This window comes from Tiliqua scincoides, chromosome 7, assembly GCF_035046505.1.
Source record: "Tiliqua scincoides isolate rTilSci1 chromosome 7, rTilSci1.hap2, whole genome shotgun sequence".
NCBI lineage: Eukaryota > Metazoa > Chordata > Lepidosauria > Squamata > Scincidae > Tiliqua > Tiliqua scincoides.
In genome coordinates this window covers 66,004,085-66,028,635 of record NC_089827.1, presented here as the reverse complement: position 1 = coordinate 66,028,635, position 24,551 = coordinate 66,004,085, and the positions used below count along the sequence as shown (strand labels likewise).

At 44.0% G+C, this 24,551-nt stretch overlaps 1 protein-coding gene across 1 annotated transcript; it reads right to left on the bottom strand.

Annotated features, from left to right (window-relative positions):
• Window positions 1-311: 311 nt before the first annotated feature.
• On the bottom strand, window positions 312-21,639 carry EPYC (epiphycan). Its single transcript, XM_066634144.1, has 6 exons — window positions 21,472-21,639; window positions 7,693-7,846; window positions 4,598-4,756; window positions 4,112-4,314; window positions 1,967-2,062; window positions 312-482 (listed from the first exon to the last, which is right to left on the bottom strand). The coding sequence occupies exons 1-6, from the start codon at window positions 21,637-21,639 to the stop codon at window positions 312-314; spliced, it is 951 nt and encodes a 316-aa protein (XP_066490241.1).
• Window positions 21,640-24,551: the final 2,912 nt, after the last annotated feature.

Genomic DNA, 24,551 nt, shown 5'->3' with positions numbered 1-24,551 from the left:
ATACACAAATCTTGATCATATTTCAAGATGTGGGAGAGCCCAATTTTCAAGTGGGCTGCTGTTTCAGCAGTAACACTTCAGCACTACTCAGCAGCTGAGAGCTTGAGGGTCGAATAAAAAGCTTCCGGGGGCCACATCCGGCCCCTGGGCCTTATGTTTGACACCCCTGGTATAGATGATGGCTTTAATTTTTAGTATCATATGTTGCTGATTGCAATTAGTTATTTATTATTGTACATCAACGAAGCCCTATGCCAATGTTCACTTGTGAAAGCAATGATGGCGCATGTTGCTTCGAGGACTGTCCAAGCTTAAATAAGGCTTCCAACAGGCAAGCGGGGTAAACACATGTAGGCATAAGGGGTCTTGCTCAAGTTAATGGGATTGCCATCTAGCCTGATGTCTTCGAGAGATTTGCGAATGTAAGAATAATCCTTCATTTTGCAGAAAGTATCTTCATGCATTTCTTGGATGTTGTTGTTCTGAAAAAGAGAAACATGTTTGAAGATTCCATCAGTGGTGTCGCTAGGGGAATGTGGGGGGGTATCGGCCGTACTGGGTGACGCACACAGGGGTGTGGTGACACCACTACTGGTCAAAATTTTTAAAATCTTCATACTTTTTAATAATACCATCATGTTATATATCATTTGATGTATAACTTCATGCAGAATGCAGTGAAACAAACTGCACTGAAATATCTCTATTCTATCAAAAGTTATAACAAAAAAAACCAGTGTGGCGGGCAATTGGCCCGGGGCATTGCCCCACCCACTGCATGGGAGGAGGTCCATCAAGGGGGTGACACACTGGCCTGTCACACCAGTGACACAAACCCTGTCATGGATTCCATGACAGTCAAGATCTGAATATGTCAAAAGATGGACCCTGCAACAGCAGTTGGCAGTTCCACCCCTACTCATCCGCCACCTGGGATCTTGTGGTCCCCTGGAGCCCCCCCTCCACCAGACACACCACTGGTTGGCACCATTAACCTATTGCCAGGGTTTAAACTACCCGGGCAAGGTCCATAGCCACTGTGAACAGCTCTCAGCCCCCTCAGAGAAGATTGGGTCTAGCTACCACTTTCCCGCCCCCATAATGAGCCTAATATATGTCATTCCTGTGCATTGTGGGGAAAATGGTGGGATCCTGGAGCCTCCACCAGCAGTATGCATGTTCCACTGGTGGAAGCCAGACAATAGGATTGGGCTATTAATCTCATTGACATCAAATTCTGTTGTGAAATGTGGCCCATAAAATAGAGGTCAATGTTTGTTACTGTAAAAACCCATCTTTCTATGAAAAAAATACCCTTATACCCACCCAAAACCTCCCTTCATTTTCTCACCCATCTGTTCTGCATATTTCAGCAACACCTTAGATGACTGTTTCTGGACCTGAATGGATGACAAACCATTCACAGCCTTTGATTTATGAGGATTTTAGCCATGAGGTGGATCTAACCTCTGACTTGCTGCCATTATTAATTCTTGTTGGCATCCTTCAGTCTCGGAAGACTATGGTATTGCGCTCTGAATGGTGGTTCTGGAACAGAGTGTCCTCTCCAGTGCGCGAAGCCTGGGTAAAGTAGGTATGGAGGATAGACTGTTACCCATGCAGCAAATCCCCCCTCTCCATGTTGCTAAATGGTCCAATGGAAAGGCAGAGGCCAATATGAATGGTTCCAGTGGCGTCGCAGGAGTTGCCAGAACGTGACTGTGTTCAGCCATGAACTGCCTCGGGGACTCCGGCTCCGGATTTTGCCTCGAGGTTGACTCCTGAAGCCTTTTCCATAACTGGATGTAGCCACAAGGCAGTGGAGGTTTGGGATCAGAGTTTTCCTTCTCTCAGATGAGCTGCCTTCCCAGGCTAACGAGTCCCATCTACCCGGTGGCTGTTCAGTCGCCTCTTACGACAAGTACAGCCAAACTGAGGGCCTATTTTATTGATAGTTGTAGCTCACCTGCAGGTGAAGGGACCGCAGACTTTCAGGAAGTGGAAGAGGGATGTGATCCAAGTTGTTATCAGTGATGTAAAGGTGGTGCAAATCGACCATATCCTAGGAAAATGTTTTTTAAAAATCAAAGATTTCTATTTATCTACTTCAGAGCCAAACAGAAATACAAAAACTTAGATACATCTGCTTAATGACATGCCCGATCTCGTCTGATCTCGGAAGCTAAGCAGGGTTAGGCCTGGTTAGTACTTGGATGGGAGACCGCCTGGGAATACCAGGTGCTGTAGGCTTATACCATAGCCTTTCGAGACTGATATCAGATACAGAGAGTGACTTTGAATATACAGGCCAAGAGCTGTTCCTTTCAGGGCTTTGGGAAAACCCCTAAAAATATCAAAATTACAATCATGAGGAACCTTCAGCCCTAGAGGATTTGTTTGGCAGATAGATTGAAGGCTTGCAAGACATTTTGCACACCTGAAGCTTAGAAGTGGAAGCAGTTGACTTCAAACTGAGCTTGACTCCACTACCTCACTTTCATCCTATCTCGGAGGAGAATCTCCTTTCCTAACACTTAAAGGACTGAGAAGGGGTGGGATCAGCATCGCTGGCTTTTGCCTTATCCTATTCGCCTTATCAGATTCGCCAACACAGATCCACACTAGCGCAGCAGTTCTCAAATGTTTGAGCACCAGGACCCACTTTTTAGAATCACTTCCCCACCAGTAGTCATGTCATTAAACTGTAAATGATGTCATGGCCAGAAGTGACATCATCAAGCAGGAAAAATTTTTAACACCCTCATATGACAAAATCAATTAAGTAAGTAAATTAAAAGTTAACAATACATATAAGTTCGAACATTTATTTAAAATAAAGAAGTACCCACCTGACCCTCCCAAGCAGTTGCTGATCTGTTTTCTCCAAACATCCCAAAGTCTGCAATCCTACTTACACTTACCTGGGAGTAAGCTCCACCGGCTATCATTGTTAAAAGCGTATACATAGTAAAAGATCTGTTAAAAGTACAGATCTGCAACCTTTCCCCAAATGCGGTCACATACCATGGTAGCATCAAGTCTAATATATTAAAAATAAAATAAATATTTAAATGAACGGGGACCCACCTGAAATTGGTTCGCAACCCACCTAGTGAGTCCTGACCCACAATTGGAGAAACATTGAACAAGCGACTTAGCAGATACAGGTCTGAGTACAGTACACAGAGTACATGCAGTACTCCACAATACAGTACCTGCACATGCCCGATCTCGTCTGATCTTGGAAGCTAAGCAGGGTCAGGCCTGGTTAGTACTTGGATGGGAGACCGCCAGGGAATACCGGGTGCTGTAGGCTTATACCATAGTCTTTCGAGACTGAAGGTTGACGAGCTTGTCCGTCCTTCCTTCCTTCAATCTTGTCTGATCTCGGAAGCTAAGCAGGGTCAGGCCTGGTTAGTACTTGGATGGGAGACCGCCAGGGAATACCGGGTGCTGTAGGCTTATACCACAGTCTTTCGAGACTGAAGGTTGACGAGCTTGTCCGTCCTTCCTTCCTTCAATCTTGTCTGATCTCGGAAGCTAAGCAGGGTCAGGCCTGGTTAGTACTTGGATGGGAGACCGCCAGGGAATACCGGGTGCTGTAGGCTTATACCATAGTCTTTCGAGACTGAAGATTGCCAACCATCATCAGTACACACTACACAGAGACCATTTGCCATAGCTGAGGCTTTCCTTGGGGCAAAGAAATAAATATTCCTTTACCTCAAGAAGACCACCAGTCTGCAACATTCTCCTGCAGGATGTAGCACAAGCTGAGCTGGTGTGGCTGCATGGGCACAGGGGGATTTCATTAGGGTTGGGCTGATAGTCTACTAGTATAGTTTCTTAAAGAAACTGTAGTAAAGAACTCTCTAGGTCTTGGTTTGGATCTCTCTGGCTCCTAGTCTGCTGACTTTAATGGCCTTCCAGGACTACTACTGGACCAGGCCGAGGTGCAAATGCGATATTAATTTTTTACCAAAGAAATTTTTGGTTTGGGAAAAAGGGGCTGCTGTGAGATACAGGAAGCTGGACTAGATGGGCCTATGGCCTGATCCAGTGGGGCTGTTCTTATGTTCTTATGGAAGACAAGAGGACACTCCAAACTCACTTTAAAGGCTTCTTCTTTGATCCCTTTGCGACCAAGTCTGTTGTTGCTAACATCAATGAACGTCAAGGTCGGGGGTAACTCCGGAAGTTGCCTTATCTTGTTATCTTGAAGGATCAGCTCCTGAAGCTGTGGTAGATTCCTGAAGGCATCTTCATCCATTTCAGATATGAAATTGGAAGTCAAGTCAATCCTTTTTAAGTTGCCTGGCGAGGAAAATTAATAACACACTGAGTGCGCTGTTAAAATGTGCTCCTGCCTGCTTTTGAAAACCAATTAAAAAGCTAATAAAAAAATTACAATCTGTTCTAAATCATTAGTTGTTATAAAATCATAAGTTGTTGTAAAATAGGTTATTACTTCTCTCCAGTCTAAATTGTGCATGAAACCTGACCATATGCTTATCTTTCAGTACGAGTAACTATACTTTGCCTAGTCTACAGTAACATAAAACATCATAATCAATATTATCACCAGAATTGTTCATACTTAGGTTAGTGAAGTCATCCTTGTTGACCTTTTTGATTCTATTGTAGCGGGCATAGAAGTGGGTGGTCTGCTTGGGCAATGGCGGGAGAGCTTCCAGTTCACGGTCGTCGCAATACACAGAGGTCCCCAGGCAGGTACACAGAAGGCAGGTGGGGAGGCCTAAAACATGGAATGTGCAACAATTTTCTTTGGGCCACAAAGACACCAATAAACCAATATAACCCTGAGAAGCATGGAGAGAATATGAGATCAGTATCTAAAGGTGGACCACCTGCTGTCAACTCTGACCTGCTGAATATATATATACACAAATTAACACACACACACACACACACCCCACTCCCCGAGTCACATTTTCACAACATAGCTTTTGGAATCCCGCTCTTGTTGCCTAATTTAGGATCTTGAAAAACAGTGTAACCATTTGCTGACAAAACCTGGATGTTTCCCTAGCAGAACTGATGAAGCAGATCAAGGATTAGAAGATAAGGCTTAGGATGTTTTTGATTTTTTTTTTTCAATAGTCACAGATGTTGATCTAAGTTCTAAACATGTCCATATAAGTGCACAAAGGGTTATCTTTTGAGTTCCCAATTTCCCTCTGTGTCAAGACAGATCCATGCAGCAGCATGGCTACTGAGGCGGGTAGCCGGGACTGGGTGATGCGATGACATCCTTGCATCACACACACACACCCCCGCCATGCCTGCACTGTCACCCCTTCCTCCATGCATCCACAGCCCTGGCCCTAGAAACAGCTCGATTTGAAGCCATACAGGGACAAGGGAGGGTGGGGGGACTGATTTCACTGCGTTTGCCAAGTGCCTCTAGTAAGTGCTGTCACCCACCCCCAGCGGAGATGGTGGAATACCACCTTTCTGCTGCAGGGGCACAATGTACCCCCCCGGTCTGAATTAGCTACACCACTGGTTCCTTGCACACTACTGAAAGCACTGAAATTACTGTCTAGGCCAGGGGTGCCCAAACCCCGGCCTGGGGCCACATGTGGCCCTCAAGGCCTCTCAATGTGGCCCTCAGGGAACTCCCAGTCTCCAATGAGCCTCTGGCCCTCCAGAGATTTGTTGGAGCCCACACTGGCCCGCCGCAACTGCTCTCAGCGTGAGGGTGACTGTTTGACCTCTTGCATGAGCTATGGGATGAGGACTCCCTCCACTGCTTGTTGTTTCATGTCTGTGATGCAGTAGCGGCAGCAAAGGAAAAGCCAGCCTTGCTTTGTGCAAGGCCTTTTATAGGCCTTAAGCTATTGCAAGACCTTCGTTCATTCATATAAGTTCATCTTTAATATATTCATTTATGTAAACGTATGTAAATTTATTCAAATTTTAAATGTAAATTAATTCTTTTCTTCCCCGGCCCCCGACACAGTGTCAGAGAGATGATGTGGCCCTCCTGCCAAAAACTTTGGACACCCCTGGTCTAGGCTCATGGATGTATTCCGATGGTTTGTGCCTTTTAGCAGTAACGTGAGGAAACTTCCCAGCTATTTTCTTGAATATTTATCCACTATGATGAATGTTGACATCGAGTATTTGGAACTTTGACTTGCCAAAATGAATATGCAGTTTTGGCACGGACATGATTTTCCAAATGGCTAGTTTGCATCTAGTCTCATGCGGGTGACTCATTCCCCAACAAACAAGCAGACAGGCTTGCTATTTGCATGTGGTGCTGAGCTGAGACATACGATGGTTCTCCATTGAAAACACTGAAGACTCATTGGTTTTGAACATGGGGCTGGGCTACTGTGCAACCTCCTTCATTTTGGGGAATCTGCGTAGTTGCTTGTTTTCTTTTGGGGGGGTCTATTTATCTACAGCTGCTATGTCATGCATTGGTCAAGCACCCACACCCATTAGAGGGTCCGCCTAGCTGAACAGATCCCTGAATGTTCAAGACCTGTGGCAGCAGTAGCATCCAATTGGTTGCTGGGGGGGGAGAGGGAGAATAGAGCATTGCCTTCCAGAAAACTCATGTCCACACTAGTTTGCAACATTGTATCTTTCATTCAAATGGTTTAATGATTGGTCATTCATCATCCAGGCTTCTATTGGATGATCCATCATTATCGTCATACTTCTACTCTATTTGTATTGGATTATTTTCTTTCTAAGTCAGGGGTGCCCAAACCCCAGCCCGGGGGACACTTGCAGCCCTTGAGGCCACTCAATGCTGCCCTCAGGGAGCCCCAAGTCTACAATGAGCCTCTGGCCCTCCAGAGATTTGTTGGAGCCTACACTGGCCCGACACAACTGCTCTCAGATTGAGGGTGACTGTTTGACCTCTCACATGAGCTGTGGGATGAGGGCTCCCTCCACTGCTTGCTGTTTCATGTCTGTGAGGCAGCAGAGGCAGCAAAGGAAAGGCCAGCCTTGCTTTGTGCAAGGCCTTTTATAGGCCTTGAGCTATTGCAAGACCTTCATTCATTCATATAAGTTCATCTTTAATATATTCATTTATGTAAACTTAGGCAAATTTATTCAAATTTTAAATGTAAATTAATTCTTCCCCCCCTGGCCCCAACACAGTGTCAGAGAGATGATGTGGCCCTCCAGCCAAAAACTTTGGACACCCCTGTTCTAAGTGATTAAACTAGGGATAAGGATGCAAATAAGGTTGTCCCAAATATATAAGTTTGACTTAGTATAATCAAATCAAGTACAGTTTCTTCTTCGACTCCAGTTCCTGGAGACATGAGTTGCTTATGACAGGAGTTGCTGATCAATCAATCAAATGATTAGAAGCCATACTGATGCTCTCTACATTCTATAGCCTTTTATAAGGGTCTTATGAATAATTGATTTTTTAAAACCATACTAGACGACCCTTAGGGTTACAACCAGGATGACCTCTTCAGTGCCCTCCCTTTAAAATGTAATAAAGTTGCTTACATTTAGTTCTGTAACCAGCATGCTTTTTTGATATTGGCGGAAATTGATTTTCTTTTCCATGGAGACCTCAATTTCCTTAGACTTGCTTCTAATTAGCATTTCTGATGCAGCACAATGATAACAAGGAAGTTTTCAATCATCCCTCAAGCTAAAACTACTTGAAAGCTGCAGATTTTTTATACCAACCTTCATGTGTATGGGGCCCAAGGACTCCTGGTCCATGCGGTGAAAAACCCTCAATAAGTTTGGGGGTAGATGCTTCTTCTTCTGGTTCCTCTGGCATTGATGAAGCTGAATATATGTCTCGGGTTATGGATGGTAATACTGTTCCAATCTCTACCTAGAGAGAGAGAGAAAGAGAGAGAGAGAGAGAGAGAGGACTATAAAGACTGCTCAGATTTGCACCACCTCTTTAGGTAGGGGCTACTGCAGCATGACACAGGGTAAGGGGAAGCAATTCCCCTTGCCCCAGGTTGAGCCATTTTCAGCCCCAACCCTGCTGTGTATGTGGGGCAGGCCAGCTGGCCTTCCTGCTCCAGGGCAGGTTAGCATTGGACTATAAGTCTCCTTGTGGTCCAGGGGTTTACTCCCAGGAAAGTGTGTCTAGTATTGCAGCCCATTGCAGCGACCTTGCTAGTTTTACTATCCTAAAATATAAAAAAAAATGCTTAAATGATCTGGCCTCTTTCAATCAGCATTTCATGTTATTTCATTGTGGCATACGATAGCATACGATATTGTGCATTGTGGCATACGATAGCAAAAACCATCCGATCAGGATCCAAAGATCAACTCAATTAGTTCTACATGTCTATGGTTTATGCTTCTTGAACAGCAGCTCTCCATATCCCAAGGCACACTGGTTTTGCAGTGTTTTATAACAGTCTTTTCTGCCAATCAAGGAAAAAAAAAATGGACTCAGCATGTATAGGTTTCAGGGAGAAACACCTACAGTAGTTCTTTAGATCCTGCGGGACATAAATATCCACCAGATTAGAAAAAGTAGTACCCAAAACCCTATTCTGCCACTAGATGGTGCATATGCATTTATCAACAGGATGAAGAGGATGAACCATATGAACAGGATGTTTTCTGCTTTTGTATTGTCCATTCTATAATGGTCCCGATTTTGAAAATGGAAACATGTCTCACTCTTTTTCATATTTAATGTTCCTTTTATTAGAAAACTCAGGTTCTTCATTCAATGAAAATTTATATTAAATAACCTTTTTCACACACATACTACATTGGTTAGTTGGGGAAAAGTGGGCAACAGATCCAAGAAAATTGAGTAAGATTTGGTTCATAAATTTTTGGACTTTCAAAACAACAACATGGAATTCCAAACTCTTGTATTTCTCAACACTGAGGCATAAATGAAGTGAGAGCTTATAATAAACAATTGCTGTGTTTAACATATCTTTATTTGGATAAGAAGATCATGGCTGTGTCAAAGAATTAGAATCCATGTTGTTAAAAAGTCCCATGTTTAGTTCTGTAACTTTTTCAGAACTTCATCAGAGAAAATGTGCCTAGACAGGACACATTGCTAGAGAACAAGCCAGAAACAGCAGTTAGAAAACCAGTACCCTCCAGCTGCTTAAGTTCCATTTTACTGCTGCATTCTTAATGCAAACTCAGCCTAACCACCGTATCCCATCTCTGCTGGATACTTTTCCTTCCAGGTGCATTTAGCATAAGAACATAAGAGCCCTGCTGGATCAGGCCCAGGGCCCATCTAGTCCAGCTTCCTGTATCTCACAGCAGCCCACCAGATGACTCAGGGAGCACACAAGACCACAAGATGCTCGCATCTCGCTGCCACTCCCCTGCATCTGGTGTTCTATTTACCTTGCACACCCCAACAAAGATAACCAGACTGCACTTGAGTTTAACTTGGACCACTTTATTAAACACAAGTAACCAATTTTAACACATGAAACCTACTGAACACATCTTTCTTCCCTCGCCAGTCTGGGGTAGGCAAAAAAACTGCCATCCACGGCCAATTCGAATGACAGAAAAATTTTTCTACCCGGCCCTCATAATGAGCAACCAGCTGATCTCAGACTGTACATACCCATCATGGCTTGTAAACTGTGATGGAGTTTTCCTCCAGAAATCTGTCCAGTCCCCCTTTAAAGGCATCTAGGCTGGATGCCATCACCACATCCTGTGGCAAGGAGTTCCACAGACTTAATTACACTCTGGGTAAAGAAATATTTCCTTTTGTCTGTCCTAACTCTCCCAACACTCAATTTTAGTGGATGTCCCCTGGTTCTGGTGTTGTGTGAGAGGAAAAAGAGCATCCCTTTATCCATTCTATTGATCTTCTGCATAATTTTGTATGTCTCAATCATGTTTCTCCTCAGGCACCTCTTTTCTAGACTGAAGAACCTCAAGTGCTGCAGCCTTTCCTCATAAGGGAGGTGCCGCAGCCCAGTAATCGTTTTGGTAGTTATCTTCTGCACCTTTTCTAGTTCCACTATATCCTTTTTAAGATGTGGGAACCAGAACTGAAAACAATACTCTAGGTGCGGCCATACTATCAACGGCAATGCCTCTCATGTTCTGCAATTCTGGTTTCTATAGAATGTTTGGTGGTGCCTATATAGGCATGATTACACTCACAGGCTATCCTAGGCACGCCAGGTGTATCTAGCTGTTGTCTTCTGTCCTTAGGATTTTGAAGAAGTTGCTGGACCTTGTTAGTTGGTGTAAAGATTGTTGCCGTGAAGATAGTTGCTGCGTTTGTCCATTTTTTTAAAACCTCTCTTTAGTTTTTATTATTGGTTATTATCAATGTATAAGGAGTTTTAGAGCCCAATTCTGAGCTCTCCAGTGCCAGCGGTACACTTATACCGACAGCTCTGGATATTCTTAACGTGCCATAAAGCACTTTTGTGGCACCCGGAGAACAAAGAGCGCCTGTGCTGAGCCAGTGCCCAACAGCACTGGGCCTCACTGCCACGAAGGCATCACCAAGGAGCAGCCGGTGGTAAGTAACTCCACCACTCAGCAGTGAGGCTTCTCACGGCAGGGAGGTGGTGGGAGGATTGGGCCCAGAAAGGGAGGACATGGCAGCGGAGTTTGCCACCATATCCTGTACCCCTTCCCTGGCCGCGGAGCCCTACACGGGTCTCCTGGGTTCTGCGCCCATTCAGTAGTGGAGGAGCTCCTTTGGAGCCCCAGCGGTATTATCCGGGGTAAGTAAGCAAATGCTCACTTACCCTGAGGAGACTCTGGGGATACCCATAGGATACAGCAGCAACCATTTCTGTGCCGCTGTTCCTCTGGGCGCCGAGGAGCTTACGATTGGGCTGTTATACAAGGTTACAAGAGAGAAAGAAAATGGAGGCAGGCAGAGGCAAGAAAGAATAGGAAGAGGTTCTGACAGCAAATGAGAACATAATTTGAAGAAAAAAATCCCTACGAAGTTAGACCTATTAGGGGTTTGGTTAAGCCGCAGCTCTGAATTCCATGCAGTGACCATGGATAGTCACTTTCTATCCATCTAATCCATATCAGAGGCTTGTTGTGAAGCTCAAACACCTGAGAAAAAGTGTCATACAAATGTAAATAGTGAGAAAGGCTTGTTTCATCTGAGTAGTACTCTCTTAGGGCGCAATCCTAACCCACTTTCCAGCACCGACATAAGGGCAATGCAGCTCTGAGGTAAGGGAACAAACATTGCCTTACATTGAGGAGGCCTCCGTGAGTGCCACCCAACTGCAGGATGCATGCCCCATTGGCACCGCTATGTCAGTGCTGGAAAGTTGGTTAGGGTTTGGGCCTTAGTTATGCCACCAAGGAAGGTGATGATATACTTGAAAGTAAACAAGGTGACAATTGGTGTGTGGCTACGTCTGGGCTCCCACAGGTCCAGTTTGTGTCTGTAAGACCCCTTCCTTCTGAGAAAGATAAGGAGGTTGCATGGATTGGGCTCACTGTATGTGCAAACCACTCTTGTCCCATAACACTTTCTACCAACAATGAGGTCATGCACACTCGCTCTTGCACCATGACAAAGAGGATATTCTCCTTGCCAGGTGAGTCTATAAATTGGTGCAAACAGTTTAATATAAGTCCAGCTTTGCAGTTTATACATAATCATGTTGTAAGTACTAAAGCACTGAAAGTAATCTTCAGCAGGACAAAATATGAGTACGTCTGGAAATTGTATTTTAACTTTATACTTGTATGCAGTGGCATACCTAGCACCACTGGTACCTGGGGTGGACTGTTCCCACCGCCCTACCCTTGGTTGTTTGAAGCCATTGGTAGGCCTGGCCTACATCTTGAGATCCCCCCCCCAGGATGTCAGGTCTACCCAGAATTTGAAGCAGCAGGTAGACCTGGTGTTCACCTCAAGATTCTCTGGGGGAGGCCAGGTCTATATGGCATTTGAATGCCAGGTAGACTAGGTCTCTGCTTTGTTTCCCTGCAAAGGAGGCCAGGTCTACCTAGCATTTGAAAGAACAGGCACACTGGCACCCCCTTATGGTATGCACCCAGGGCGGACTGCCCTCCCCGCCCTTGCCACACTACTGCTTGTATGCAGCATTAAGTGTGGTCGTTCGTTGTGGTTCCAGGGCTTTGGGGCACCAGAAAGCTTTGGGTCTCTGTGTACATGCATGCAGATGCCACCATCCCAGCTTGTATCCCTTTCCCTTCCTCAGTTTGTGCCCTACCAAGTGCTTATGGGAGAATTTCACTGGCTGCTCTGTGAGTTGTGGCAGCCTCAAAGTTAAGGAGGAAAATCTCAAGATACATAACTCCTGCAACAGAGAATCAGCGGAGGGAGCAAGGCAGCCTTGCTGGCTGTGAGCCCCTGGCACTTGGAGGAGTCAGATAGACCCAGCAATGCTTTGGTAGGCCTACCCTCTGAACCAGCCCTACCGCTCTCTCTAACTTGCCATAGATTCTCATAGCAAATAATCTTGGTTCTAACTTCCTTTCTTGTATACAGGGTGATCCAAAAGTCTTGTTACCCCCCATGGATTACAGAAATCATTGCTAATTATTGTGATTTCTGCTTACAGATGTATTGACAGGAATAAATCTTGCCAACAGCCATGTTTCATTAGATTTTTGTCCTCTCTGTTCATACAAGATTGTTCATATTATTACTGTATCAGTCTGCATCAGTCTATATCGGGGTAACAAAACTTTTGGACCAACAAAAACATGTCAACATAACCAAACCCATGTCAAATAAGTCATGCCTGCAAATTTGTCACTATCATACACCCCACACTTATGAAGAATGACACACGAAGTTCTTATCCAAAAAACTCCAACCATTTCTACTTTATCCTTATTAAAAATAAATAAATCTTAAAATAGCAGAGGAAATACAAAAAGAGGGGAAAATATACCACATATGCTCCCCCCCTCCCCAATATCAAATTTCTAATCACTCAAGTGTTGCCACAAACCAACAAAAAGCTGGAAAAGAAAGAGCCATTGTCTGCGTTACCTAACCTAGAAACATCTTTGTCTGGTTAAACCCTTGTTTGATCCATCAGATATATAAAAGGCAGAATACCGCATGGCTCTGGAAAAATGCTAATGAGAAACAGATTTTTTTTTTTAACCACTGGGTTACATGCTCATGTTCTGTATGATTGCATAATAGCATATTTGTCTGTGTTTTAAACTGTTTTCTGTTGTCCACAAGAGACCTGTTGCTTTCTTGCCATTTTTACCTGCGATGCTTCAGATTTAATGGTTAGAATGGTTTAAAAAAAACAAAACCTGAACAGGTGACTGGACAACTGAAGGACAGAAGGTGAAATGAAGCTCTACTCCAGCTCTACTTGGTCACAGCCTCTGGAAAAGTCTTGGTGAAAATTCTTTCACCTCAGATTTTCTGAGAGAAAAGAGCGTTAAAATGACCTTCAACCTTGCCTTGCTTTTCCGCTCTGCAAGGGTGGCTTAGACAGCCTCCATTTCCCTAGGCACACCATGGGAGCTCTCAGCTCACTTGACCTCCTCCCAGCTGTACCCAAAGCACTCCAGTCCTTGCACTGTCTTTGGCCTCAGCATCAGAACGCATCCAAAGTCAGAGCAACAGGGTACCAGCTGCTGTAAGTCCCAATACCTACATACACTTGAAACACGTTCTTAGGAGCACTGCACATAACATATGAAGGTCACAAATATGGTCCTCTTTTTGAACATCTGACCAACTATGTGATTTTTCTACCATGAATGTGTCACTGCTCAAAATCCATTTGGGAAAAAGGTCATGTTTTCCAATACTGCCATGATCAAAGTGGATAGCTTATAATGTCCACCACTCTGGTGAATAGGTTACCATATATAGCTTGAATACGTTAACACTTTTGCACGATGCTAGTCATGGGTCAATACAACTGGAATGCGACCCTCCCTCTAAGGCTTCCTTCGTTTGGAAAACATCTGCCTTGATTTCCTGTGTTCTCTTGGTCTTCTTTTGATTTGTCCCCAAGTCCATTCCTTCATAAGCTGTCTTCCTCTCCACATGACAGATGGTAACAGTATGTTTTAGCAACAAACATATGATAACAGTCTTCATCCCTGCATATTGGAACAAAAGAACTTGCATATGATATTGTCAGGATACTGATATTCTTGAAACTATTTTCTTCCCTAGTTTTGTGATCACGAAAAAGAATCTGAAGGTGGCAGTTCAACTTTTAGAGATGCTTCCCCACTCCATGCACAATAAATAGAGAAGCCCCAAAGCCCAATCCTCACCAGTTTTCCAGCACAGGTGCAGCCATGCCAAGGGGGTATGCACTGCATCCTGAGGTTGGGGGGCAGTCATGGAAGCCTCATCAAAGTCAGGGAATGTTGGTTCCCTTTTAGATCTGCTCGGTGGCTGCATCAGTGCTGGAAAGTTGGGTTAGAGCGCAATCCAGCCCCTGGGATGGTTCACCACCAGTCCCTTGCTCTGGCCCAGCAATCTCACAAAAGTGCCGTAAAGCACTTTCGCATCACCGGGAGAGCAGGGAGGCTGGTGCAGGGACGTGCGCCAGCCTCTGGAGTCCAGCCGAAGCCCTCCTGGGACAGGTAAGCCTCACTGGCCAAGTCAGGCTGGCAAGTCTGGGGGGACATGGGAAGCGCAGGAGAGAGGAAGGTGTTCCAGGGTGGGGGAAGGTGGGCAGACGGCGGGCCTGTGGTTGGGTGGCAAGTGAGCAGGGGCCAGGGTTTGGCACTTGTGCTGGATCCTAACCCTGTTTCCGCATGGCCCAGAGCAGCTCCAGGCTGCTTGGACTTGCACCACCTCTTGAGGTGGCACAGATCCAAATAGCCCCATTGGGGCTTCTGCGGCTTTACTTGGGGTAAGGGGAATAAATTCCCCTTGCCCCTGGCTGAGCCGCAACTGGCCCTAACTCTGCTGTGGATGCAGGGCAGACCTGCCAGCCTGTATGCTCCATGGCAGGTTAGGATTGGGCTGTTAGGCTATATAACACAGGGTTTATTGCCCAATTATAGCGGGATGCAAATGACTGGAATGCGCCCCCCCCCCTAAAAATAATAATAATAAAAAAGAAATTGTAAAAACCAACTCCAAATGTCCAGGGATACCAATAATCAGAATTTATTTAACCAGGACATAATCATCCAAGAAGCCAAAATACCATAGTACCATCCAAAATACCATAGTACCATAGTACCATCCAAAATACCATAGTACCATCCAAAATACCATAGTACCATTGTACCATCCAAAATACCATAGTACCATCCAAAATACCATAGTACCATTGTATGCCTATTTTCCTGAATTTCATAGTGTGGACTTGCTCAGTCACAGATATCCCCAAAGCCCAGGCAGATGAACACAGTGACTTGCAAGTGTTCTCTCGTATATATCATCTTAGGAACTGGTAAAAAGGATTCCACCATACTTTACCAATGCCAGTGTGTGGTTGATTGGATACATGCAGGGGATCATTACCTTATTCAACAGAGTTTTGATCAATTATTTCATCAATAGTTTCTTCAATACACTGACTTTCCTCCTTGACATTCCCCTTCAGAGTGGCTGGTTCGCGTACTGCCACACACAGCTTGACGCCACATTTTCCTTTGCTTTCTAATACAAACTCCCTCAAAGACCTGACTTTGCTAGCTGTTAGCTACTCAGTAATACAATTTTTAAAAATTCAGAAACAGGCATGTAATGCCATTGAAGATTTTTTTTTTTCAGCCTGCAAATCACAAGCTCAAAAATACACACTCTTCATAGATACACACATATTCAATTCAGTGGACCTTGAAAGGTTTCAGAAACTTGAGAGCCGCAGCACCTAGCTTCCTCAAGGAACAAACACCAGCAGCCACTTGTGGAAATCTTTGAGCAAATCCTAGAAGCTGTAGCTCCACTATCATATCTGTTGATGCACATAATGTCATAACAAATTACGATACAAATAGATTGCTAAAGCTTTTTAAATGGATTCTTGAAGTGGGTTGATTGCCTACTTATCCAGGAATGGACAACCCTTGAGGTCAACTGACATGGTCACCTCAGGCAGCAGCTTGATGACAGAATCCCGCCTCTGTTCATCTACTCCTCCTCTTTATCCCACTCTATGAATTGGAATGTGGGCCCACTACTTACTCTCTACTATACCACATTTTCTTTCTTGCTCCATCTCCCTCTTGTCTGTCCAATCTAGAGGGTGGGAGAGCAGAGGCTGGCATGTTCCCAGATAAGGGGGAGAGAGCATATAACACACTGCCTCTGCTCCTCATTTCATGCTCACTCACATGCTGTATGATGGGCTTAGAGGTCTTACACATTGCGGGACATAAGCTAAGCATGTTTCAACTCATCAAGTTCTACAGGAGAGTAAAATCTATCCTAAACTTCTATTGAAACTGGTGGAACGTAAAACTGTTCAAAGAATGATGGGGTTAATTATGCTCTTTACAATTCTCAAACATAATTGGAGGAATATTTGACATGCTATATGCGCCTTTTGTTTTTGACCCGGTATTTAGATAGCACCATCACTATGCAGAGTATTGTACAACAGGAGAGAATACAGATCCCTGCCCCCCCTCGCCGCCACAAGGTGCTCACAATCTAGATATCAATCTTAATCATTGTCAGGATGTATATGACCGTACTGCCATGAATCTCTGAAATGAATTTGTCATGTGATTAGGAGATGTGATTTAAACAAACTGGGAAGAAAGTACATAAGTCATAGTAGGTATGTGCAAACTCTTGGTTTTAGAGGCAAGCTGCCTCTGATTGCCAGATGCAGGGGAGGGCACTGAGACGCAGGTTGTATCTGTTGTCTTGTGTGCTTCCTCAAGCATTTGGTGAGCCACTGTGAGATACAGGAAGCTGGACTAGATGGGCCCTTGGCCTGATCCAGCGGGGCTCTTCTTATGTTCTTATAAGTTCTTAAAAGCAGCGGCGTCACTAGGGTTTGTGTCACCCAGTGTGGGAGGCCAGCAATCACCCCCATGATGACCTCTTCCCATGCAGTGGACAGGGCACCCCCCCAGGCGGTGATGAACCATTGCGCCATCCCCACTGGTTTATTGGCTATAACTTTTGATGGAATAGAGATATTATAACATGATTTGTTTTGTTGCATTCGACGTGAAATTACACACTGAATGACATAACACAATGGTATTATTCGAAAATACCAATTTTAAAAATTTTGGCTAGTAGTAGTGTCACCCCCCCGTGCATGTCACCTGGTGCAGCCTGCCCCCCCTGCACCTCCCTAGTGACACCATGGAATAAAAGTATTACTTATCTGAGAATTTCAAGTATCTACCATTTTAATGAACTCTGTCCTATTCAGATTTTTTCCCCTCAATGAAGCAAATATTTCTGCAGTCTTTCTGAAAGGTCACTGCGATTCTGGTTATTTTGGCCAAAAGGAACTAAAACATTTTCCATGAGTGGTTTCTCTTAAGTGCCTATTGGCTTATCCTGGCAAAATCTCCCGGCCCTCTGAGACCTAGAAAACCTCAGAAGGTTCCACGTTGAAGTAAATACCTGTTGAGAATGAAAACTCTTCAAGCAGGCACACTTGCCTGTTTACACAGCACTATGCAAATGTGCTGTAACAGAGCCGGATAAATTGACCTCAGTAGCTGACAGCCAAAGAAACTCACTTTGTTTCCTTGGCATCAGAATTTTCACCAGCAGAAGTCCCAAAGAGGTAGTTTGACCTTCCAAAAACAAGTGTATGAATCTACCACCCTAGTATTACCTATTCTCAAAACAATCCTGAGGAACCTTAAAATAACTATGATCTATGGGTCTCCTTGGAACTGTGTGAGCCATATGGCACCCATGTAGGTGAACCAGACCCGGATGAGGGGATAGGATGTGGTGCACACTGGTGTGGCCAATATCGCCCCCTCCTGGGCCTGATGTGCCCATCCCTGCCTTATAGCCACTCCTCCCTGCCTCCTCCTGCCCCACATTGCTTGGTGCAGAATGTACAGGGTCTGGTGTGCACTTCTCCCCACTGGTACCAGTAACTGCTATGCCATCACAAAGTGCTTTACCACACTTTTGCAATGGCTAGCATCAGGGCTGTATGCACTGTGTGGACACACATGCTGGTTAGGATTGGGCCCTGAGCATATACAGGATGGCAGCCTAAGTGAATTCAGCTCCCTAATTTGCACAGTGTAATGACTGCTGAAGCAAATTCTGCCGCAGATCTTTTTTAAAATGTCAAATTCTAAAAACATCCCACTTAAGGTGATTGTTTACGCCATGCGCATGCTGTAGAAAGCCACATCCAACGACTGCTTGTGTACATGCTGGGTTCACCACAGGTTTCTTCCATGTGGGTACGTAGTAATGTCTGGAAGATGTGTATAAAGCAGTCCTCAGCCTCTGCTTCTCTCTAATTTTGTCTTGCTGCTACAACCAATTTCATATACAATTGCAGCTGAAAAACATTTTTCTCCCATTCACCCAGCATTTTATTTTTGACCTCCTGCTATTATTGTGAAATCTCAAGGATGAGAAAATGGTTGTGTCTGAGCATGCCCTTTAATCAGAGTTATTATAATGGGATTTTTTGTTCATCTGAATAATTTAAAAATGCAAAATCTAAGAGGTTTTGATGGTTTTTTCCCCTTCTCATTTCTAATGCAACCACCTTCAAAGGGAAGAACAGGGGTCCTTACTTTCACTGATTAGAAGTGTCCCTTTTACATCTTTGGTCTCTAATTTCATCTCACAAGAGTACAGCAAGGACTGTTCCTAGAAAATAATGGAAAATATTGATTCAAAATAGCAGTTAGTGGTATAGCTAGAGGGGGTGCAAAGCACTAAGTTTTGAAGGGAGCCTCACCCCTTCAGAGCCTTTCCGGGCAGGGACAGCAAAACAGAGTCAAAACAGGGGTTGAACAGGGCAGGAAGAGGGCAAAACTGGGTGGTTACAGGGATAGGGGCTGGGCAGATAAAGCCTAGGAGGTGGCAGCACCAGTATGCACTCTATCCAAACCCCCATCCTGAGCCTGATCTGCCTGCATGAATCAATGCAGACTTGTGCCAGTGATATTGCAGGTGCATGTCTGAGTTGCACCTCTGAGGTTTACTGCCGTGCAAGGGAATAAATCTCCCCTTACCCATGGAGAACTCCAGCAGTCAAAAATCCCTCACTGAATACAGCAGTAGGCACTCTGCTGCTACTGCCTCACCACGCAGGGATTTAGGTTGGATTGACTGTGAGTCTTCTAGCTGCAGCAGACTATCATGCAGGGATGAGCGCTGAACTTGGGTTCACTCAACTTGAGTTGCACAAAAACGCCATTTTTGATGACTCGAGTGATGGACGGCACTGACCCTGACTCCACTTGCGACTCTGAGGCTCACGTCAAAGACCCACAACCTTTAATCAACATGAATATAGACTACCTCTCAAAGTGCACTCCTTCCTATCCCTTTCTCCTGCTGGACCCAACCATCTCTTCCTTGTTCTCATGTTTATTTTCTTATTACATTTCCCTTTTCCTGTTGTCTGTGCTTGGCCACATAAATTATCCCCTTGAATGACATCCTTTCTCTCCTTACCGTTCCCCTAAACAATAAGTTCCCTTAGGACGAAATCCTTCAAAAAGTTCCAAGTTCCTAGAACTTGGAAGCGACAGGAGAAACCGAGGCCAAAATCTCACCCCATCTGCGGATTCCTGTGTATACAACTTCCAGCATTTTCTCCTCCAATATTATTCGACACAATTGCACAAGGTAATTAAAGCAAACTCAGACTTTTGTTCAGATCTGTTTGCTTCCCATCTAGAAGGATTGCAATGATGCTAGAAATGACCGTGAGCAAGGACAGATGCCATGGCTGAGAACCCGAATTCAATCTACTGACCTGGGCAAGAAGTAAACCTTTCTTAACATCTGTTTCTTAGCCGGCATTATCTTGGAGGGAACAATACACAGTGTTCAAACAAAATTCCTGGCTTGAATTAAATGTTAGCCTTATTTAATCTTATAAAACAGGGCTCTCCAGACCCTGTCCCACGGGTTGGATCTGGCACCCTGCCTTTTCCCTCCCCCGTGTGAAAGGTGATTACCAATCCACGGGGGAGTTGCCCTTCCCTAGGGCCAATCTCCCTCAAACTCAGCTCCTCTGATTTTGGGTTCCGTCACCCCAGCAGCCACGGTGTCTGGGTAGGTGCAGCAGGCTGGAGTTCAGTTTGGGGGGGGGGGTGGAATCGGCAGCAAGGAAAGGACAGCTCCCCAGCAGAACGGTAAGTGCTGGTCCAGCCAGGGACACCTTTCTCATTGTACAGCAGTCTCCAAGCAGTCTCCAGTCTCCAAGCTGCTGTTATTAAAAAAAGGTCCCAAACGAGAAAACAATATTTCATTCACATAACATGGAGGCAAAACCCCAGACTTCTCCCTCAAATCAAAACCCCTGGAAGAAAATTCTTTTAGGGCCTTCTTTTACAAACCTTCCGTTTTATCAAACCAGAAATCTAAAACTGTATTTTAGTTAATCTTTATCCTTTACTTCCTGATGTTACTTGGCAAAAAAAAAATCAATGTATAATAGATTACTGAGCCTTTTATTTTGGAACATATCTCTTAGGCATAATGAGAGGCTCTAGAATATGGTGGAAGTGCTCTATACTGCAGTATCTTGAAATAATATGCTTTGACCAAAAATGGAGATACACTGGGGCCACAACGGTGCATATCCTAGCAGAACTCTACTCTGGTGTGTTTGAACTGCTGGTGCATTTTCGCTGGTATAGAGACCAAAACAAGGCAGAGACATGGATGTGATGGGAATGAAGAGATACACAACAAATTCCGTGGTACTGAACCTCATTAGTGCCCTCAATGTTAAAAACGGTCCATCCTGTAGAGGTGTTGGATGGAATGGACCGCTGGCTATTCTGGTATGCGACAAAAAGACATAGCATTAGTCCTGAGGTTCCCAAAGTGTGTGTCACAATGCCTTAGGACATCACGGCATTCTCACAGGGGTGGCAAAGGTTTCCCCTGTAGCCCTTCCTACCTGTTCTCCCAGACACCCCCATCTTGGATCTTGTGAAATCTCACAAAATTTGGGCACCACCATCTTGGATCTCATGAGATTTCACAGGAAAAAGTGACTGCCGTGGTGCTGGGGCATTGGTCAAATAGGTGAGGTTGGGTTGACTTGCTAAATTTCAGGTTACTCCATCATCAGGTCATACGCCTGTCAGATGATGATTCCCTAATAAGAACCTCCAACATGTACTACTATGAAAGCCCAGTAGAAAGTTTCAAATTACTGACTGCAGTCTGAATTGTACAGAGTTTACTGAAGACCACACAGCAAGAAAGTTCAAGAACAGTCAGTCCAAGAACTGCTGTCAACTGTAAATCTTTCTCCCCCGCAAAATAAAACAATCCAGTTTGTTGCCACTGCAGTTGTGGGTTGTATAATACAGGAAAGCAAAAGATAAGCTCTTTTGAATTACCTGCGCTTGATCAACAGGCAGATTTTCGTTGTAATCATATAAATTATCCAGCTCTTCCAAAGCAACGCCATATGTTTCAGAGTCATAAATTACAGAACTCATTGTAGGTGCAGCCACAATAGCATCGAAGATGAAAAATCCGACACAAATATTTGCAAAGACCTTCATTCTTTACTCTTTTTCTAGCGGAAGAAAACAGAAAAGTTAGGGGGTTAAAAAATGTAATGAAAATTCCCTATGGAACGTTTGACTTCTTAAACATGCACAATTCTTTTTGACATATATTTTTTTTAAGTTCAGCTAGCGTTCCAACGAGGGAGGGAGTTTTAAAAGAATTCATGCTCATCTCCATGGTAGTCAGTCCTTGCAGTAGAGACAAAAACATACAGGAAGGTCAATATTGCAAAGAAACGAACATTTCTAAATCATGAGCAACCCCTATTCTATCACTAATACAATGCTACAGTGGTGTTACTGGGGGGTGTGGGTCCTACCTGGTAACGTGCACAAGGAGGGTGACACCACTACTCACCAAAATTTTAAAATCTTTGTATTTTCTAATATCATCATCATAGTATCAATTGATGCGTAATTTCATGCAGAATGCAATGAAATGAACCGCGTTGAAATATCTCTATTCTATCAAAAAGTATAGCCAAAAAACCACTGGGGGTGAAGTATAGTACATCACCACCCCACTGCCCAGGGTGTTGTCCTGCCCACTACATGGGAGCAGGTCCATCATATGGGTGACATGCCAGCCTCCACAACGGGTGACGTGAACCTAATGACGCCATTACAACCCTAAGATTTGTCTGTTTTTGGAAGACGATTCAACAATACCAATCATAATTTTCATTGTGTACTGTAGCTATTTCCAAGTCATGTTATTTATTTATACATTCTAGTTTTCAATATATTATTTTAATTATTTTTACTTTAAGCACTTCATAAACAGCGACAATTGGATCAATTGTGGTAGTCTAGCTGCAACTTATGGAAATAAGACGTGTCTTTATGATGGCTCCATTGTTATGGAAACTTGGTTGTAATCTGAGTTGGGCAGGATCCCATCCTGTATGGACAATGGTTAGTGCGTGTGCATTGATATGATCCAGTTCTCTGCCAGTTGTAGTCCATAACGGGTAACCCCATTCTAATAGGGTGGTCACATTACACCTTCTGGGAAAAGTCAGTGCAGCAAAGTGAAAGGGTAATGAAGGCGATGACTTGGATTCAGCAGCCGGCACATCATTGCTGGACTCGGGAACACATTGCATTACAAGTCTGTTGCTTGACAGGAGTGTGGCCATTCCCAGCAAGGGCTGCTAACCTACACAGTGATTCCTTCTTCCAACCGCATCCCACCCCAATAGTCTGGTGATGAGAAATGGTTGGGTCCAGTCAGACCTTCTGCATGGCACAAACAAGGCTTAGTTATGCACAAGTGTGGGCTCAGTTCACTGGCTGGAGGTGTGTTCCACACGAACTCAATTGGGGGCTTCACAGGGAGGGATCTACTTGCATGCTGGACTAATTGGCTGGATGTAAGACCAAATAAAATGGTTGGCAACCTTCAGTCTCGAAAGACTATGGTATAAGCCTATAGCACCCGGTATTCCCAGGCGGTCTCCCATCCAAGTACTAACCAGGCCTGACCCTGCTTAGCTTCTCCGATGAGATCGGGCATGTGCAGGGTAACAGCAGTACTTGTAGCAATGGGCATCTAGCCCCTAGAGGTGGAATTAGATTCCCTCATGGGCTAGACTTAGTTTACAATTCTGAACTGCCTCCAATGACAGTATGCCTTTTTTCCTTGAAATGGAACCCAGCTGCTTTGAATTGCATTAAAAAGACTGGCCCTGATTCCAACTAAAGTCAATCCATAGGATTTGTCATTTGCAATTCACTTGTCCCATTGATTGCAATGGAACTGAAACACTCGGGCTGAATGCAACTTGACTCTCAGAGTCCTTCTCTCCTGATTTTCAAGAAACCCACCCCAACAGAGCCCAATTTTGCAATCTGAGTCCTTATTAATGTACAACTTCCATCAAATAGTGGAGGTACTGATGGGGAGAAAAAAAAGAGTGTTAAATATGTATAAAACTCTACTGGCTTAAAAACTGAGGATTTCACACATGACTTTTTTTCTTCATTTATAAACTGTGCTTAAAAAGCAGCACAGAGTGTATGATATTAGAAATTCATGAGACACTTTCTCTTCTGAGGTTGCCTAGACTCAGACAAACTGATATTAAGCCTCTTGAAAGAAGGCCTTTGTGAAGCAGGTTTACACATGGAGGCATGAAATTCCAGTGGGAAAGGGGAACAGCACAAGGCATTCATTTTTCTCTTTATATACTTTCAGGGTATTTTTTTAACTAGCTAGTAGACAGAATCTACAGGCAGCTTTCTTTGCCCTTAACCAAGGTCTAATTGTATTTCATCTTTTCGACACTTATTTGCAAAGACTATGGTTTTGTCTAAACTATGACCCCACTGATATGCCACATTTTGAACCTAAAACTATTGTCTCTAGACTATGACATTGTCTGAATCTTTTAATTCACCAGGTGCTTGAAGAATCTTTGTCTTGACATTCTCACCAAGTCTCTGTGAAGTAAGTCACTGATAATCCAATTGCACAAATGGGAAGCTAATAAATTGTGCCTGGTTGGATGAAGATCTGGATTCAGGTTTTCAGATCAAAATCTATCACTTTTTAATCAACCATGCTGTCTTTTTTTTTTTTCCTAGAAAAATAAGACTATGGGCTATAAATCATAAAAATACATTGATTAAGCTATTATTATATCAATACATTGATGAAATAAAAGGATTAATTGGGACTTGTAGTATTTTCTTCATGCACATGAAATTCTGAAAACACCTGGTATTTTTCAAGCATATCTGGCTAGTGATGACTTTCTCATAAGCAAGAGATACATATCATGAACAGATTCATTCATATATCTAATATTATGGTTTCCTAGATACACATATATCAACACAAACACCCATCTGCAAATCTGTCTGGTCTGCCTAAACCTGCTTGTAAAGTCGGTGCGTCCCTGCAC

Coding starts and splice junctions, on each gene's coding strand:
- EPYC (XM_066634144.1), bottom strand. CDS start 21,639: ATGAAGGTCTTTGCAAATATTTGTGTCGGATTTTTCATCTTCGATGCT. Junction 4,757..7,692: donor TGGGCCCCATACACATGAAG/GTTGGTATAAAA, acceptor TCCATGTTTTAG/GCCTCCCCACCTGCCTTCTG. Junction 2,063..4,111: donor TCAAAGAAGAAGCCTTTAAA/GTGAGTTTGGAG, acceptor ACATTTTCCTAG/GATATGGTCGATTTGCACCA.